The sequence below is a fragment of the Microcebus murinus genome, chromosome 2 (assembly GCF_040939455.1).
Source record: "Microcebus murinus isolate Inina chromosome 2, M.murinus_Inina_mat1.0, whole genome shotgun sequence".
Taxonomy (NCBI): domain Eukaryota; kingdom Metazoa; phylum Chordata; class Mammalia; order Primates; family Cheirogaleidae; genus Microcebus; species Microcebus murinus.
Genome location: NC_134105.1, coordinates 114825626 through 114845882, shown reverse-complemented (window position 1 = coordinate 114845882; position 20257 = coordinate 114825626). Strand labels below are relative to the sequence as shown.

At 44.2% G+C, this 20257-nt stretch overlaps 1 protein-coding gene across 1 annotated transcript in view; it reads left to right on the top strand.

Annotated features, from left to right (window-relative positions):
* The window catches only part of ADCY10 (adenylate cyclase 10), an 82513-nt gene that overhangs the window by 43856 nt on the left and 18400 nt on the right, over window positions 1-20257 (top strand). Inside the window, exons 18-25 of the mRNA XM_076000365.1 lie at window positions 239-375; window positions 6789-6917; window positions 8138-8416; window positions 8551-8841; window positions 13284-13353; window positions 13980-14211; window positions 16907-17014; window positions 17507-17682. Coding sequence (XP_075856480.1) covers window positions 239-375; window positions 6789-6917; window positions 8138-8416; window positions 8551-8841; window positions 13284-13353; window positions 13980-14211; window positions 16907-17014; window positions 17507-17682 — 1422 coding nt within the window. The remainder of the gene's footprint in view (window positions 1-238; window positions 376-6788; window positions 6918-8137; window positions 8417-8550; window positions 8842-13283; window positions 13354-13979; window positions 14212-16906; window positions 17015-17506; window positions 17683-20257) is intronic.

The window sequence follows — 20257 nt, the reverse complement described above, 5'->3', positions numbered from 1 at the left end:
CCTATAGGGTGAGCAAGACTGAGGAAGTTACCTTATTATATAGTTTTGGCTTTGGAAGGTTATGTTTTATGTAATTTAAAAAGTTAAATAAAAAGAAAAAGCCGTCTCCCAAAATAGAAAACAAATGGAAACAAATGAAGAATGAGAAGTTATTTCCAAGTGATTGAGAAGACTCAAATATTTTTCCTTCCTAAAAGATGGATCTTCGATATGAACAGGTTGCCTTGTTTCACCTCAGGTACCTGGTGGAGGGAAGCTGTGGGATTCCATATTACTGTGAAGAATTGCTAAAAAACCTCGACCACCACAATGTTTTCATTTTCCAACAAATGGAGTCTGAGGAGAAGACAAAGGTGACCTGGAATAACCTGTTCAGTGAGTCCTGCAGTGCCGGTTCTTGCTCACTCTGTTCCGTGTTAAAAAGTCCTTATGCGGGAATGGGCCCTTCCACAGGCTGCTGCTGTTCCCAACAGTGGACTCGGGGTTCTTGTCTTCTTGCAATGGAAGAACCAAAGCAAGAGACGATTTTTAAGCAGCAAGCAGCAAAGCTTATTAAAGTGAAAGGGGTTAAGAGCAGGCAGGCGTCTGAGCAGATTGTGGCCCTGGGTGGGGTTCCTGTGTCATAATCAGCAGGTGCTAGTACACTCAGGAAGGGACAGGAGCAGGCACGCGTCCCAGTAGACAGTGGCCCTGGGGCCTCTGTGTCATATACCTTTTCCTTTTGTCTGGCCTCTCCTCCTTCCTGACATTGTTTCTTCTCCTTTTTTTCTTGACCAATGAGGACGTCGTCTCCTTCCTGCTGTTGGGCGGAGTGCGTGGCTAGGTGGGGGTGTGTGGTGGATGTCCCAAGCCCATGTGGAGGGCGGGGGCAAAATGTAAGGTATAACCTGGCCTGTGAGTTTCTTGTGACAGTTGTGGTTCCCCTTATCTTGTTATTGTTACAGTGTGTTCTCTTACTCAGCATCCCATTAGTTTAAGTTGCTTGCTTTTGCATTTTCTCTGCCCCTGTCTCACTTTTCTTATGCTAACATTGGTGACACTGACAGCTCCCCTTATCTTGCAGTGTGTTTTCTTACTAAGTGTCCTGTTTGTTTCCACTGCCCCTTCCCTTCCCTACCTCCTCTGCTGACGTCTCACTCTCCTACCTAAGCTAACACTTCCTGCAGGGTCAGAGGGTTTGCAGGAAGCAAGAAATACTGGCTCTGGTCTGCCAGATCATAAGAGAACTCAGTATTACCCAGGACTCACTGGACTGATCTAAAGAACATGCACCCATAATACACGTGAAAGAACACTGAGAAATTTTAAGGCCCAGAGTCAGAACCGAAGGGGAGCTTAGATGTTATCTAGAAAAAATTTCTCTTGTTTCCGGGAGGTAAAATTACTAGGTCGAAGAGAGTGGTAAGTTTCCCACGCTACAGAAACATACCAGGGGGATGAAATTTGATATGACGGCATGATGGAGGCCAGTTGGAATTTATTAAGAAATTCATTAAGAAATTCTTAATTTATTAGTAAGAAAATAATTTTAATGCAGGAAGAAGGGTGGGGATCAGAGAATGGGGTAAGGATGCAAGTTGGAAAACAGAGGATGAATGAAGGCTAGAGACACTTACAGCTACCTTTTTACTGAAGCGTTTTTGTTTGTACCTTTTGGTGTTTCTGAGTTCCAGATTCAAACCCTGCCATAGAACTCACCGCCATGTTGCTCCTTGGGTCCCGAGGTCCCTCACCATTATAATTTGGCTTCTCTCCACCTTCCATGTCATCTTGTGTTGTTTTACATATAATGTCCCGGGGCTTCAGTTGTACTTAGAAGGAGGAATAGGGGAAAACATGTCAACTCTATCTTCCTGAGAGCGAAAGTCTCTTATTTTTTGTGTGACTCAAAAAAAAAAAAAAAGTGCTGTTTTTTTTGTTGTTGTTGTTGTTTTTGTTTTTTTGGTTTTTTGTTTGTTTGTTTTTTGAGACAGAGTCTCACTTTGTTGGCCAGGCTAGAGTGAGTGCCATGGCATCAGCCTAGCTCACAGCAACCTCAAACTCCTGGGCTCAAGCAATCCTCCTGCCTCAGCCTCCCAAGTAGCTGGGACTATAGGCATGCACCACCATGCCCGGCTAATTTTTTCTATATATATTTTTAGTTGGCCAATTAATTTCTTTCTATTTTTGGTAGAGACGGGGTCTCTCTCAGGCTGGTTTCAAACTCCTGACTCGAGCCATCTGCCTGCCTCGGCCTCCCAGAGTGCTAGGATTACAGGTGTGAGCCATCATCCCCGGCCAAATGATGCTGTTTTAATAAGCCCTATACATATTCACATTACTAAACCTGTAGGATCAAACTTCTTCCTCTGAGTCTAAATTTAAGGGTGAGGATATAGATGGAAATTCAGTGTCATGTTAAGGTGAATATGGTGGAAGAAAGGAGCTTATAGTGCTGTCATCTCTACACAGCAGGGTAGAAAATCACCATCCACGGGTGGTAATGAGGGAAATTTTACAAAAGTTTCCTCTTTGCTTCCTGAGCATCGCCCTGTCTCCTGGGTGAAGGAATGAAGCTGAGTTGCGCATCTCCCTCCGGAACTGTGTTTCAGTCCACGTCACGAAACGCCTGTTGCCCCCCACTCCATGTGCAGTAACTGGGGGCAGCAGACCGTGTGGCCAGGGTGGCCACATCGGAGGAGAAATGAGACACACGGCTGTCTAAGAGAAGAATAGGGTCAAAGCTAAAAATAATTTTTTTAATAAACGTGAAACATAAGCTTGCTTTTAAAGAAAAGATCGATTTATTTTTCTGGATGATTGTGATGAAAAAAACGAAAAGGCTTTCCCTGGCTAAATTAGTTTTAAGGATGGTAATGGATCACTAAATAGATAATGACTGTTATGATCATTATTTTGTTTGTTTGTTTTGAGACAGAGTCTCACTCTGTTGCCCAGGCTAGAGTGAGTGCCATGGCGTCAGCCTAGCTCACAGCAACCTCAAACTCCTGGGCTCGAGTGATCCTTCTGCCTCAGCCTCCCGGGTAGCTGGGACTACAGGCATGCGCCACCATGCCCGGCTAATTTTTTCTATATATATATTAGTTGGCCAGTTAATTTCTTTCTATTTTTATAGTAGAGATGGGGCCTCGCTCTTGCTCAGGCTGGTTTCGAACTCCTGACCTCGAGCAATCCACCTGCCCGCCTCGGCCTCCCAGAGTGCTAGGATTACAGGCGTGAGCCACCGCGCCCTGCCTGATCATTATTTTTAGACAAAATAATTCCATTATATTATATTAGCCAATGAATTAAGGGAAGGAAATATGTGAATATAAATACCGTAGATAGAACAATACTATTCCTACATTTTATGCATTCATTTGTTTACTCATTCAACAAAACATTTATTCAGTGTCTGTTATGAGCATTTAAAAAAAACAATTGGGTGTCTCCCCTATTTAACACCCTTCAGTGTCTTCGAAGGTATTGAAAAAAAATTGAAGCTAAGGAGAGGTGCTAGTTACACAATACTGTGAATGTACTAAATGCCACTTAGTTATATGTTTTCAAATGGTTAGTTGTATGTTATGTGAACTTCACTTCAATTAAAAAAAAAACTAAATACATTATATAATCCTAGAATGGATTCTATCTTGGAAGAAAAAACAATGTTAAAAAGACATTATTGGGTCAATTGACAAAATTGGAATGTGGACAATAAAGTATTATATCAATGTTAAATTTCTTAAAAATGATAAGTACACTCTAGTTTGGTTATTTCAGAGAATGTTGTTATTTTTAAGAAATACAGAGTAACATGTTTGGGGGGAAAGGGTGTGATGCATAAAATTTATGTTCAAATGCTTCAGAAAAAATATGTACATATAGAGAAGACAAATGAGATAGCAAATTGGGCCAAAGGTTAACCATAGGTGAAATTTGAGTAGAGTACACACAGTGTCTGTCACTCTTTTATGTCTTTCACACAACTGAATCACATTATGAGGTCATCCTATTAGCTTATTTATCTGTTGTGTATTGTCTGTCTCCCATTGTTGGGATGTGAGCTCCCTGAGAGCAGGGAGTCTTGTACTCTCCTGAATCCCCAATTCTAGAATGATCTAGAGTGCCCTAGAGGCACTGAGTTGGGATTGGTTGAGTGACGGAAAGGATGTGGCCGTGCTAGGTCCTGGAAAAGGAAATTAAAAGGCATCAAAGGGCATGGACCACCTCATACCCTCGCACCCCACCCTCTCACCCCCAACCCTCACACACACTCACACTCACACCGGGCCCCTTTCGTGGCATGCTGCCCTCCCTTGGCTTCCCTGCTCCACCTTCTTCCTGCTCCCCTCCCTGACCTCCCTGGCCAGTCTTGTGCTGCTCTTGCCTCAGTCTGCTCCTGCTCTGAGGGCACTCTTTGAATTCTATGCTTAAACCTCTCTTTTTTTTTTTTTTCTATGCAGAGAGTATTGCTATATGAAAACCTCTCTTTCTGTTAGTTCGGTACTGTCTCCCCAGTTGTTTTCATTTATTCATCTATTCCCCAGACCTCGTGTGCGTGTGCGTGTGCGTGTGTGTGTGTGTGTGATCTCCAACCCTAACCTCACTCTTAATTCCAGACCCATGGACCCTTGACCTGAACACAGCTAAAACTTCATGCATCCTCCTCCCTCCCCAGCTGTACTTCCTAGCTTGATCAGTGGCTTCATTCATGTCTCTCTCACTTCCATCGCTATCTTGCTTAGCCCCCATTTCTTCAATATTTTTAATATTTGCTTTCTCCTTGCTGCATGACATGCCTGGCTCTATCCATCCTCACTTCTTGGTACTCCACTGTTACGGTTTTCTTACATGGCCTTCCCTATTCTATTTTCTGGCCTCCCCCACAGGCTGCTTCTAGTGTTACCTTCCCAAAAAGAGTTGGCTGGATTACTACCATTTTCTCTTCAGAACCCTGTGATCTTGATTGTCTATAAAGTCCGATATTCCTAGTGTGCTGTTAAATGCTTTCCGGGCACTGCTCCTAAATGGGGTCCCTAGATACATCTCCCACAGTGGCGCTCCAGCGGGCCAGGCACCTCGTGTCAGCCACACCCATCCACTCACATGCCCCTGACTGCTAAGTACTCCGGGCTTCTGTGCCTTTGCATTGCTCTCCCCTCTGTTTTCCCCCTCGAAATATAATATCCCTTTGTCTTTCAAGGATCAACCAAAATACTTCCTCCTCTATGAAGCCTTTCTGAATCCACCAAGTCGGAATTAATTGTTCTTGTCTGTTCCCACAACATGCTATTTTCCCTGGTGTTATGGTTAATTACTTATATACCTGCCTGCCACCACAGATTTTATGCCCCTTGAGGGCTGGAAGCACACATTATTCACATTCACAGCCTTCATCCGGCACGATGCACAAAAAGTCCATAATAAATACATCCTGTATCGATGTGAACTCTCTGATGCTTCCTGTTTGTGCCCAGCCACGCGGCGCTCACTGACTGCCTGGCAGTCCTGCTGTTTGTGTATGTGACTTATGTCTCCAGGAAATGATAACTTGGCTATGTTCATCTTTATATCTCCACCTCATCTATCACAGCATCTTGCAGCTACCAAATGCTACTTGAGTGAGCGAAGGGATAGATAAATAATGCATTTTAAAGTACCAGGAGGCCGGGAGCGGTGGCTCACGCCTATAACCCTAGCACTCTGGAAGGCCAAGGCGGGCAGATTGCTCAAAGTCAGGAGCTCGAAACCAGCCTAAGCAAGAGCGAGACCCCGTCTCTACTATAAATAGAAAAGAAATTAATTGGCCAACTAATATATATATAGAGAAAAAAGTAGCCGGGCATGGTGGTGCATGCCTGTAGTCCCAGCTACTCAGGAGGCTGAGGCAGGAGGATTGCTTGAGCCCAGGAGTTTGAGGTTGCTGTGAGCTAGGCTGACTCTACAGCACTCTAGCCAGGGCAACAGAGTGAGACTCTGTCAAAAATAAATAAATAAATAAAGTACCAGGAGACCAAATTACTGGGTAAAACCTCACCTTTTTACACATCTCTTTCTGATAGCAGCCGTGTCCTCATTAGTCCCCCACAGCACGTGTTTGTATCCGAGTGTAGGTACGTGGATGTGCACACAACTATATGGTGCTGTGTGCTGTAAGATAGACATCCTGATGATCTGTGAATCAAATTTTTTTGTCAAACTTTACATCATATGGAAGACATCAATAGTTGATGCCAATCCTTTTTGTTGGGCAGGGTTGGGGTGGAGGGAGACAAAACATTTTTGAGTACATCTAGACTTTCTTTCTTTTTTTGAGACAGATTCTCACTCTGTTGCCTGGGCTAGAGTGCCGTGGTGTCAACCTAGCTCACGGCAACCTCCAACTCCTGGGCTCAAGCCATTCTCCTGCCTCAGCCTCCCACGTAGCTGGGACTACAGGCAAGCGCCACCACACCCAGCTAATTTTTTCTATATGTTTTTAGTTGGCCAATTAGTTTCTTTCTATTTTTAGTAGAGACAGGGTCTCGCTCTTGCTCAGGCTGGTTTCGACCTCTTGACCTTGAGCAATCCACCCGCCTCGGCCTCCCAGAGTGCTAGGATTACAGGCGTGAGCCACCACGCCTGGCCTCAATCTAGACTTTCATATATCGGTTTTACTTAAACCAAGATATCCCAGAATATCTGGTGAGCCAACACACGTTTCTGGCCACCATTTCTCACATGGGATCCATCTCAAAGATGATTGGAAAATCGAACCTTATAAGACAGGATAAGGACTCAACTTTGCTTCCCTTATTCTCCTACAGATTATTTCACTAAGCCAACAGAGGAATTGAAAACATTTAGTTTCCCTGATGAGGAGGGAATGAAAGCAGTCTGTAACCTTGTAAGTGGTGTCAGACTGAAAAACCTGTCACCCCCAGCATCATTAAAAGGTAAGAAAATTTGACCTGATATTTATTTTCCAGTCTCTAGACTCCACTTTTGCTTTCTCTAGGATGACTATCTAAAAAGGGGGAAAAAATGGTAACATAGATTGGTTGTTTGATTTGTGTTGCCTGAGGGAGTAGGAAGGTTCCTTGGTAGGCTTGGCTTTTCTTCTAACTAGAAGCCACCTTCCCCCTGCATATTCTGGGATCTGATTTGAACAAAGGTTTATTCTACTGCGTACAACAATGAGGTATAGTACATTTTGAATTAAACAGAAACCAAATAATAAGGGAGAGAAAGCTAATACTGAGACATTTTCTGCCATCTACTTTTATGAGAAATGACAGACCAAGGGAGTTTATATCAAAGATGTATTATTAGTCTTTTAAAGAAAAATGACTTTCAAGGAATGTTCTAGTATGCATTCAGCTCCAATTCATGCCATTCCGTAAGTAACTTTAAATGTCTAGAAAGGATGACCTCAGGATACCTGAAGGTTCTCAGCCTCCAAAAGAGCCTCATTTGTGTTTCATTCACTGTGCCTGCTAAAAAGTAAGAGGTAGACTAGCTTAGCTTCTACTGAGTTCTATGGGCAAGTTGAGAAGTTCAGATTTTGTCCCTAATGGAGGGACATCCTGGTCAAAATGTCCAGGAAGCCTCATGAGCTATGATACTTAAGCTTAGATGAGAAGTTGAGATAGGAGCTATGAGCCCTCTGAAACCTATTCATGGCATAGCGATGATAATGTACATCGTGAGAATGAGTGAACCTCAGGGGTAGACAGAGAGAAGCCTTATTGTCAGGAGTTTCCAGGAGAAAGAGGAGCCAGGGGAAAAGATAGAAAAAGACCAGCTGGGGATGTCAACAAAGGGCCCTATATGGTAGGCCCTGCTCCTCAGACTAGTGTGGCCTGCAGTGACCTCTACTGGCCTCTTACACCTTTGTCACACTTTAACACAAAACCAGAACACCATGAAATCAATCCTCTTTTTTGTCTGATCATTGCGCCATGTGTCTTTTTAGACTGTAACATCTCCATCTTTTGTACTCTCAGCACAAGTGCTATCTATGAACTGGATAGTAAACAAATACTCCTTTTGATTTAGCCCGGCTAGGTTTCTGTGAACGAGAACTACAGAACAGGATGGCTGTCCAGTCCACCTCGGGAGGGTATTTGATAAAGACAGATAACTAGTTTCCTACTGTGTGGCTTTCCACCTGCAGAAATCTCTCTGGTCCAGCTGGATAGCATGAGCCTTTCCTACCAAATGTTGGTGAGATGTGCAGCCATCGTTGGCCTGACCTTCACTACAGAGCTGTTGTTTGAGATTCTCCCTTGTTGGAACATGAAGATGATGATCAAGGCCCTGGCAAGCCTAGTGGAATCTAACATTTTTGATTGTTTCCGGAGTGGCAAGGATCTTCGAATGGCCCTGAAACAAAACGTGGCCTCATTTAAGGTGCATTATCGCTCCTTGTCTCTGAAGCCCAGTGAAGGGATGGGTGAGTAGCACCTGGAAGTGACCCGTATTTCCTCCTAAAGGCACATCTAGGTAAAAATAATTGATCTGCGTTAGGCAGCAGGGACTGATCTGTCGCTCACCGCCTGGCTGAAAACCCCTTTCTCTCCTCTCTAGTTCATGGTGAAGATGACGAGCTTCATGAACTGGAAAGCGAGGTGATCGAGTGCCACATCATTCGGTTCTGTAGGCCTATGATGCAGAAGACAGCCTCTGAGCTGTGGCTCAAAGACCAAAAGAAAGCCATGCACTTGAAATGTGCCCGCTTCTTAGAAGACAATGCCCACAAATGTGACTACTGCGGAAACGGGGACTTCATTCCCTATCACCACTTCATCGTGGACATTCGGCTCAACACGCTGGACATGGATACCATTAAGAAGATGGCCAGGTCCTGCGGCTTTGAAAGTAAGCCTACTTCATTTTTAATTCATCCTAACTACCCTTGGGAAGTCTGGAGACTGGGATCTAGAAAGAGTGGATCTGGACCCTAAGGGGTTCCAGTCCCCTGAGGGCTTGGGCACAAGGAACGATGGGACTCCAGCAGTGCAGGACGCTGGCGAAGGGGAGTGCTGGGCGTGCACCTGTGGCTAAGTCTAGCAGAGCCAGTGTCACCGTGAGACTGCCAGGGAGGGTTTGGGGATAGGGGTTCTGACGGAACGGGGTGCAACCAGAGCTCACATTAAAATGTCCCACTGAATTCACACCAAGGGATGGAATCCAAGGGGCTTGGGGGGACGCAGTCTGAAATGATGAAGTAGGAGCAAAAGCAAAAATCCACCAGGGAGTGGTGTTTTTGGCAGGCAAGGACATTATTGCTTTGTTGGTCTAGTTTGAAATAGGTTCCAGTGTGTGTGTAGGGGGGAACCACGTTATTTTCTGAGTCTTGATCCATTTCAAGGATTTACAGCCCTCCTGGGCTCTCTCCTTCAGCTTCCTCCTCCTCCTACTTCATCAGTGACCACGCTTCTCACCCCCGTATCTTCCAGAAGTGTGTTGAAATTCCAATCAACATGTCGTTTACTCATTCAACAAATATTTATTGAGTCCCTACTGTATACCAGGCCCTGCTCACTGCTCTTGGCACCTGAGATACATCAGTGAACAAAACTGTATTCTATTTTTTTTTTTTTTTCGAGACAGCATCTCATTTTGTTGCCCAGGCTAGCGTGCTGTGACATCAGCCTAGCTCACAGCAATCTCAGACTCCTGGGCTCAAGCGATCCTCCTGCCTCAGCCTCCCGAGTAGCTGGAACTACAGAGTTGTTGTAGTTGTTGTACAGGTATATGCCACCATGCCCAGATAATTTTTTCTGTATACTTTTAGCTGTCCAAGTAATTTCTTTCTATTTTTATTAGTGACAGGGGTCTCGGTCTTGCTCAGGCTGGTCTTGAACTCCTGAGCTCAAACGATCCACCAGCCTCTGCCTCCTAGAGTGCTAGGATTACAGATGTGAGCCACCATGCTCGGCCCAACACAATATTCTATTGGGGAAAAGTAGACAGTGGAGAAAAAAACATAATAAAGACGTATCATTTTTTATAAGTGCTACATCCCCTGGAGAAAAACAGAAAAGAACGTTGGGTAGGGCAAGAAGGATTAGGAGTGCAAAACCACTAAAGCAGGCCTCCTTGGGAAGTAAGAGTCACATAGGGACAGAGGAAGTAGGGGGTTTTGTTCTGCAGGTGGCTGGGGAGGAGTATTCTAGGCAGAGGGGTTAGCTAGTGCAACAACCGTAGCTCAGGAGTACGACCCCTTCCATCCTACGCATCGTGGGTTTATGCTTTGAAAAAAATCATCTTTACATCATTCTGTGAAGTATAAGAAAAAAATAAAATAAAATCATCTTATTCTCATTTAATGGGGTAAAATGTCCTGGTCCTGGGGAGACAGGAGGTGAGCACAAGAGGTCAGTCTGACACCTTAAACCTAAAGTCTCATTTCTAGGTCTTTGGAACCGTGGGGTGAGCAGGTGATATCTTTGCTTTTCTCTTTTCTTCTGAGAACCTACAAGCATTTTGTATCTTTTTATTTTTATTTATTTATTTTTGCTTTTACAGATCCTCCTTGTAGTAGAGAACTCTTAAGGTAATATATGCTTTGTAAACGGAGAAAATTGAGAACCAAAAATAATATCATTCCCACAAGGGTTTAAGGCTATGACAAGGCACATAGCTGTACACCCTGACTCTATTTGCTTTATCCATCCAATCTCTACGACTCATTCTATCACCATTACAATTATAAACATGGAAAATACACAGGATGTTAGAGGAGGAACAATATTTTGTTTTTAGTAACTGATTTCTTCTCAAACAAATGTGTATTAGTGCAACAAACATTCGCTGAGCATCCATCATGCCGGGTAGTGATCCAGATACTGGGGTTCTATTTGTGAAAATGATAGACATGTGGAAGGTGACAGACAATACACAGATTAACTAATAAAACCATCAAGGGGCCTTGTAGATGTTATAGACCTTGTAGACCTAGAATTTCATTGTACGTGAATTGGAACACATTGGAGAGGTATTGATTAGGATTAGTGTTGGCTGCATATAACAAGAACCCAACTAGAGTGGCTTAACTTTATTTACTATTAAATTTATTTCTCTCTTGTGTCAAGTGCTTGTCTCATGCCTAGGACTAGCATGAAGGCTTCATTATCATCAGGGGTCTTGGTTCAAAACAGCTACAGGAGGTCCAACGATTATGTTCACATTTATTGCCACAGGAAGGAGAAAGAAGCCAAAAAATTAAAGGGATGCGCCTTCCCTTTTAAGGAATTTTCTGGGAGTATTACCTGATATTTCCTCTTACATCCCATTGGCCAGAACTTAGTCACATGACCACAGCTAGTTGCAAGGCAGGCAGGAGAATGTAGCTGTCCTGGATAAAATTGACTTCTCTTACTAAGGAGAAAAAGGACAATGGTGATTGGGATGGGAAACCAGCAGTTTCTGCCACAGAGATCTGAATAATGTTTTTGAAAACTTACTATGTCTTATCTAGATAAACAGATTGAAAGGAAAAGAACAGCAGGGAGATCAGCATTTTGCAGTTGTCCAGATAAACTTTCTGTAATGGACTAGGGTGGTGTATAGCGAAGATGGACAGAAGAGATGGAGTCAGATAATTCTGGGGCACATTCAAAGTTGGGAACTTTCTCTAGTGGATTGAATGGGGATGGGGTGAGGGAAAGAACAGAATCAAAGCTGTGTCCCACGATTTTGGTTTGAGAAAATGGATAAATGGCAGTGATGCTTACTAAGATAGGAAAGATGTAAGTGGGTGTAGGTTTACAGAGAGGAGATTAAAGAGTTTTGTTTGGACCATGTTCATTTTGAAATGCCTGTTATGAATCCAAGTAGCAGTTGCCAAGGAGGTATTTGGATATACGGGACTGTAGTTAAAGTAGATGTCAGGACGTAGAGGTATAAAATTGAAAGTCATTGGCATATAGGTGGAATTTAAAGTCATGGGCAGATGAAATTACCTAGGGAGAAACTGTGGATGGAGAAGGGAGCCCAGGACCACAGTGAGGCTTACCCATGTTTAGAGTGTCGGTAAAGGAGTAGGAGCCAGCTAAGTGGGCAGCCAGTGAGGAAGGGAGCAAAGGGAATGTGTGTTACAAGAGCCAGGGAAAAGAGAGTGGTCACTTGTATTAAATGCTGCTACAGGTGTAATAAAACATAGACAAAGATTTACCCTTTGGATTTGGCAAGATGGTGGCTACTGGTAACCTTGACAGGAGCAGTTCTGACAGAGGAGTAGTGGGACAGAGGCATAGTTCAATATGTTCAGGTTTTAGTCACTAAGAATACAATAAATTGTAGTCTAGGGGAACAGGTGGGCGAATTGATCACTATATGGTGTGATGAGGACTATGATAGAGGTCTGGGCGGAGTTGATGGGTACACATGAGTTGGGGCACTTATTCTACGGGGCAAGGGTACAGAAGGCTTTCAGAAGAGGGTGATAACTTCTTAGATGTTCAAACTACATTTCTAGAAATTAAAAGATCTATGGAGTAATGCATTAGCCTTGAAGCCAGAAGACTGAGGGTCTAGTCTTACCTCCACCACTAGCGGATACGTGATCTGAGACAAGTTCCTCCCCTCTCCAGGATTCTTTCTTCTTCCCGAATGGCTGCATTCGTCTAATGGCTGCATTAGACGACCCTCCATTTGTTTTCTATTTTAAAATCATCATGGAATTTTCTAACCTGTTGAAGTCTGGTTAAACTGAAGGTTTTAAATTCAAGATTCTCTGCCCTTTAGTTAGCCTTTCGAGGGTATTTCGTTTAAGTGTCTGTATATTTCTCTGCTGGAAACTGATGTCACTATCTTCAGGATTGTTCATTCCTAATTTTCATTATTGTAGCGTAAATTAGTTAGGATAATGTTATTAGCTATAACAAACCCCAACATTTTTATGGGTTAACACATTAGAATGATAGTTTATTTCCTGCTTACGTAATAAACAATGAAAGTTTTGACAAATGGCTTTGCACACAGTTAGTAAGGGATCCAGGCTCCTCCCAACTGTGGTTTTGATATTCTTTAGGTCCTTAGATTTATTTGTTTTCTTGTTGAAGGAGAGGACAGAGAAGACACATAAACATCTCGGCCCAGAGGTGACATATCACTTCTGATCTAATTTCATTGTGAGAACTAATTACCTGACTTGACCTAAGATGCAATGGGGACTGGGAAGTGCAGTTCCTGGCTGGGCAGCAAAAACTACATATCATGAAAAGGGAACAAGAATCTTTGGTAGATACCAGATATCTTCATCATAGAGAACAGTTCAATGATCCGTACAACTAATTAGTTTACTTATTTTCTAGCTGAAGAAGACATTACCTTTTCCAAAACAGAGTTTTATAAGAGATCTGAGTTGTTTCCGGAAAATGCCAGGTATGGACATACATAATCATTTAGGAAGTAGAGCATAAACAGCTGTCATTAAATTCAAAACATTGTTAGGGGCCGGGCGAGGTGGCTCACGCCTGGAATCCTAGCACTCTGGGAGGCCAAGGGCAGGAGGATTGCTCAAGGTCAGGAGTTTGAAACCAGCCTGAGCAAGAACGAGACCCCAGTCTCTACTAAAAATAGAAAGAAATTAATTGGCCAACTAATATATATAGAAAAAATTAGCCGGGCATGGTGGCACATGCCTGTAGTCCCAGCTACTCGGGAGGCTGAAGCAGAAGGATTGCTTGAGCCCAGGAGTTTGAGGTTGCTGTGAGCTAGGCTGATGCCATGGCACTCTAGCCCTGGCAACAGAGTGAGACTCTGTCTCAAAATAAAAACAAACAAAAAAAAAAACACCATTAGGATAATTTGTCTGGTCAGTCAGTAGTTTTGGCCTCTTAGGTACAAGTGGGAAAAATTTGGGGGGTGTGCATGGTGAGTTTGGACAGAAGTTATCCGAATTGGGTTTTAGTACCTTGCTCTTTTATTAGTTTTTAAAGATATTTTCTTATCAAAAGCTATGCTATATCTACAAGTTATTACTTCTACTTATTTCTGCATTTGGACAGTCCGGGACAAATAAGAGAAAAGATCTTGAATTTCTTAGACATTATTATAACAAAAATGAGGACATCTGAGGAAGACATCATCCCTCTGGAATCTTGCCAGTGTGAGGAAACCCTAGAGATTGTCATTTTGCCTCTGGCCTACCATTTTCTGGCTTTGGAAGAAAACAACAAAGCCTTATATTACTTCTTAGAAATTGCATCTGCTTATCTCATCTTGGGTGATAACTATATGGTAAGCTGTTGCTTCTCAGACCTCCGCCACCCCAGAGAGACTCATAGACCACAGAGCAAGAAGGGAAGCACTCTGGTGTACCTTTTCTACATTTCATGTTCTTTTTTTTTTTTTGAGACACAGTCTCGCTTTGTTGCCCAGGCTAGAGTGAGTGGCGTGGCATCAGCCTCGCTCACAGCAACCTCACACTCCTGAGCTCAAGCAATCCTCCTGCCTCAGCCTCCCCAAGTAGCTGGGACTACAAGGCATGCACCACCATGCCTGGCTAGTTTTTTCTATATATATCAGTTGGCCAATTAATTTCTTTCTATTTATAGTAGAGACGGGGTCTCGCTCTTGCTCAGGCTGGTTTCGAACTCCTGACCTCGAGCAATCGGCCCGCCTCGGCCTCCCAGAGTGCTAGGATTACAGGCATGAGCCACCGTGGCCGGCCCATTTCATGTTCTTGATTCCTGTCACCACCCCTTTCGCTTGAAAATCAATTACCCAGAAGGGAAATGACCTGAGATTGAGAAAACAGAGGTGGAACAAATTGTAATTGGCAGTATACATTATTTAAAATATTGTCACTTTTAGAAATTTGCCATGAATAGCCTGCCAGTATGGGAAGGAAGGGGTCTCGTCTCATTCCCAAATCAATGCAGAGAGGACTTTTAGTATCAATGCTTCAGTTTTAGTCTTCCTCAGTAAGGCCCCAGTGGCATTTGCCCTCCGTTGTCCCTTATGAGCATAAAATACCTATATGTCTTTCGATGGATGCAATTCTCATTTTAATCTTGTGACCCCAAAGAGGCTCACCCACTTCCATCTTCACAGCAATTTGTGCCGGGTTATCACACACACCTTTAGACCACCAAAGCACTAGTGAATGTTTCTCCAGGATAGTTATAAGGTTCCAGGGCAATATGTCCCTAGAAACATGGGGATTTGATACACACAATGAAATAAAAAAGAATGTATTGCTAAGTAAGTTAGAAAGCACCCAGCTGAATACAGCTAAATAGAATTCTTTACTGTACCTATTTCAGGGCCTTTTATATGCTAAGATACATATAAATCTCCCAGAGGATAGAGGCAGGTAAAGAAAGGTCAGGCTAGGCTAAGGCACAGACTGTGTTTCTCAAACTTATTTGCCCTTAGATCACTTTTCGTGGAACAGCTGGCTGGACCAACCTTCCATGAACTCGATGGAGGAAATGTTTTTCTGGGCTGAGCCTCATCTGACTCCAGCCAGCTTCAGGAAGAGTTGAACACGCCTGAGTAGCCATGTCTGTAGTCCATCATGCCCACACTGGTAGTCTCGTTCCTATTTTACAGCTGCTGTTGATCACAGCAGCATAGTCCACCCTCATACTTTAGATTTGTATAAAGTTTTTAAATTAAACTATTAAAAATGTCAGTAAGGCCAGGTTTTCTAAAGTATTTATGTTAAGAATGAGGGCCAGGCGCGGTGGCTCACGCCTGTGATCCCAGCACTCTGGGAGGCCGAGGCGGGCGGATTGCTTGAGGTCAGGAGTTCGAAACCAGCCTGAGCAAGAGCGAGACCCCCATCTCTACTATAAATAGAAAGAAATTAATTGGCCAACTAATATATAGAGAAAAAATTAACCGGGCATGGTGGTGCATGCCCGTAGTCCCAGCTACTCAGGAGGCTGAGGCAGGAGGATCGCTTGAGCCCAGGAGTTTGAGGTTGCTGTGAGCCAGGCTGATGCCACGGCACTCATTCTAGCCTGGGCAACAAAGTGAGACTCTGTCTCAAAAAAAAAAAAAGAATGAAGATCTCCTACATATTTCATGCACATTTGGGGTGATAGTGGAGATGTGGCCAGTGAGTCCCAGGAAGGGGAGGTTTAGGTAGCCCTGGGGGCCAACTTTCTATAAGCTGTGCGTGCCCATTTCATTCACCGTGGAGTGCTGAACGATCAGGAAGACGATGATTGGAAGCAGAGCGGTTGTGCAAGGCCCCAGGATGTGCCCCTTTGTGCCCCTTCTCCATCAAAGAAAATCTGGTGGGCCTGGGGCTGGCAGCCCACTCATCGAGTCTCCCTCTTTCTGCCTCCCACACATACCCCTTACACCTCATGGGACTGGGAGGGATTGCCTCATCTTATTTTATCCTCCAAGTCTGATCTTGCCTTGGTGTTCACATATGCCAAGATTCACCTGTCTCATGACTTCGGGAGGTTGAAGATGAAGTGAGGAGAATTGCTTAGGGCCTTGCCTTCATCCGCCACCTCCCAAAGATGGCCCTGGCAAAGGAAATGGGAGCGATTCATAACTCAACTAAAAGTGGAGACCAGCTCCTCAGAGATGTGGGGGTGTTGTCTCAAGGGCAGTGGGTACGTTGTTGGAAACTGGGAGGTCAGGATGGAATTACCCTGGGGCAAGGTCATTGCCCTGAGGGAAACTTCAGGTAAAGCAACTCCTGTGATAGTGTAAGGAAAGGTGGAGATTTCTAGATTCAGGTGGAGATTTCTAGATTCATGATTGAGTGATCCCGCAAAGGCTGGCGTGAGGGTGGGGGGCTTTACCCATCCAGCTCCTGCCTACACTTGGGAAGCCCATTCTAATCCCTGGAGGTGGTAATGGGAGTGGCTCCTGCTTCTCCACCCTCAGTAGGGTCTGGGACATTGGCCCCTCTGTAGTCTCAGTCCCTGCCAGCTCAACACTTTTCTACTCTTTGGGCTGGTTGCAGGCATACATATATTTGAATGAGGGAGAGAGGCTGCTGAAAATTCTCAAGAAGGAAAAATCTTGGAATCAGACGTTTGAGTCTGCCACCTTTTATAGCCTCAAAGGTGAGGTAAGAAACCATTAAAGACATGCATTAATCTGTTACTTGTCTTAGGCCTTTCCGTCGAAGTCATCCCTGTACTCCCTACAACCTGTTCCCATCTTCTGCCACAGATTCCTATCCAAGACTCTAGAACCCCAAGCCCCTGGACTCAAACCCCCTACCATCGCTTGCCAGCAGCAGCAAGATCCTCCCTGTCCTCCAGGTTAACACCTTTATGTTTTTGCAACAACCTCTGAAGCTGAACGTGAATGGGTAAACGTTTCCTCAGAGGTGGATGCTGCACGACTACGATGCTCCGTCCTAGTCATTCTTTCAACCGCCCTTCATGCGTGCATTTGCCATTACGCCAGGCACGGGAGGATTTTGTTTCTGGCCATAAATTACTTTTTTTTTTTAATTTTTTTATAAGAGTCCCTAAAATATGTAGTGTTGGAACCCACTAAGTCCAGAATCATTGCTTTTCCTTTTTTCTCCTCTTCCCCTCCCATCTTCCCGTAGGTCTGCTTCAATATGGGCCAGATGGTGCTGGCCAAGAAAATGCTGCGGAAGGCACTGAAGCTCCTCAACCGAGTCTTTCCTTACAGCTTAGTCTCCGTGTTTCTCCACACCCATGTTGAGAAAAACAGACACTTTCACTATTTGAATCAGCAGGCCCAGGAGAGCGCCCCTCCACCGTAAGAGAAGGAGGTGGGGAGAGCTGAGTGTCTCATCTTGCCCAGAGGAGAGAGACCACACACAGCCCCGCAGCCAGGCACCCAAGCCTGAGCCTCTAGGGGGCGCAAAGAAGCGCAACCTGGCTTGGCTCAGACCACTTACTGGGGGTGGGGGGGAAGGTGCCCCTAGACCAGGGCGGGGTTGCCCTCAAGCCCTTTACGGGCAGCTTTTGCCAAAGGCAGTTCAGATGACAGGAACATAAGGGCCCCCCCCCCTTTGCAAGGTGAGATCCGGTGCCCTTTCCTACTCATCTAGCCCGTTTAGCCCCCTTCCATCTATGTTCTGGCTGGAGCCTCTTCCACCTGCTCCTGGAGCCTCAGTCACAAGCCCCCTTCCATTCAGTGTTGAGATACTCAGTTTTTGCCCCTGCCTCACAGAAGAATAGCTCGCCCCGAAGACATCTGCCAAAGGACAAAACTCCCCACCCATCTATTGTGTCTTCCTAAGGATGTGGATTACATTGGGGGTATCCATTAGTCAAAATTGTACTGTTAAGATTTGAGCAGTTCAGTGTGTGTACATTTTACATATAAATGAACTATAAAGAATAATAACGAGGAGGAAGAAATAGTAAGGGGCAGGTGAAATAAGAATGTCGATAGTTGTCGAAGCTGGTGTTACAGAGCGATGGGCTCCGCTGCCTGGCACACATAGAGGCTGATGTTAAACTAGGGCACTGGCCTTTGAGAAAAGGAAGGTTTTATTGCAAGACCAACCAGCAAGGAAACGAGGTGCAACTCAAATCTGTCTTCCTGATTTGGGGTCTGGAGTGAGTTTTAAGGGGTTAGAGGGCAAGGGAAAATATTAAAAATGTTGGCTTGGCAGGGTCTGATTGGAGGTTTCAAATTCGACTATTTATGGTAAGGTGTGTTGAGGCAGATTTTAGTCCTGGATTTTCCCGGCCAGCAGACCCTAGCTTCTGCAAGGGTTCCTGCGTTCAGGTTCCAGCCACGTCCTGGTCTTCTTGGTTCCATGGGGAGGAAATGTTGGTTCCGGGTGTTGTTAGAGGTCAAAGCTTTTTCTACTGTGCATGCCTGGGTTACACGACTTGCAGTTTGGGCTCTGTTATACCTGCAAGGTAACTTGATATTCTGTAATCAACAGAGCAGGGCCAGTTTGGGCTGTTCCTGTGGTTACAATTACACTAGGTGTTTGGGTTCCTGTAGCTCATTACACTCTTTGGCTTGCTGCAGGCATGTTTGAATTTTTCCACAATAAAAGCTTTAAAAAAATCCCATCTATCTGGCAATTCATACCAAGGGAGATGCCAGCTCACTGGAGATCTGGAGAACTAACAGAGAAAGACATCTCTTCCATCTTGGGACAGATCAGTAGCAATATTCCTACAGGTTCAGCCTAAGATACGAACATCTATTCTCACGAGCAAGTGGCTACAACTCTTTCGCAACCCCTCCCAAAACTCCCTTCCTTGGCTTCCAAAAGAGTTTCCTTCAATGTGGGGGATTCTGAGCAGAAAGGAAATGAGCTGAAGCTGAGCTCCTTTCCATGCTGCATGTAGGCTCCTGGGACTACCTGGCTGCTCCTGGAGGCACAGGAGGAAGGGGCGGGGAGAAGTTCAGAGATCTCTCCGAGAGTAAGAAGGACGTAGCCTTTGAGGCACATATAAGGTTGCCATATGAAATGTAGGATGCCTAGTTAAATTTGAATTTTACATAATGAATAATTTTTTTAGTATACATATGCCACAAACTAGGACCTATGCATTCTAAGAAATTAATTGGTTTTTAAACTCAAATTTCACTGAGAATCCTGTATTTTCATTTGCTGAATCAGATAACCCTGGTTTGCAACTACATTTTGTAAAAGGAGAAAAGGTAGAAAAGTGTTGAAGAGGAAAAAACTGCAGAACTGTTGGTTTAAAATACCTGCAGGTCAAAAGTTCTCATTTCAAAAATCAGGATGATATAGTCAAAGTTCATGTTGGGTGGGAAAAAATTAATTAAATATAAATTATTTAAATTATAATTTTTAAATTTTATAAATAAAAAAATTTTTAAAAATCAGGACAATAAGAAACAACAATTAATGTCTGAGTGTCTATGGCCCTCATGAATGCTCCATATTAGAAGTGATTCACTCTGCTCATGTTTTCTTAGAACCTTTAAACAAGGTTTATTTGCACAACATACTCAATGTCATCAATGTCTCAACTAAAATACCCCCAATTCTTTTTTTTTTTTTTGAGACAGAGTCTCACTTTGTTGCCCAGGCTAGAGTGAGTGCCATGGCATCAGCCTAGCTCACAGGAACCTCAACCTCCTAGGCTCAAGCAATCCTCTTGCCTCAGCCTCCCGAGTAGCTGGGACTACAGGCATGTGCCACCATGCCCGGCTAATTTTTTCTATATATATTAGTTGGCCAATTTATTTCTTTCTATTTATAGTAGAGACAGGGTCTCGCTCTTGCTCAGGCTGGTTTCGAACTCCCCACCTGGAGCAATCCGCCTGCCTCGGCCTCCCAGAGTGCTAGGATTACAGGCGTGAGCCACCGAGCCTGGCCAATACCCGCAATTCT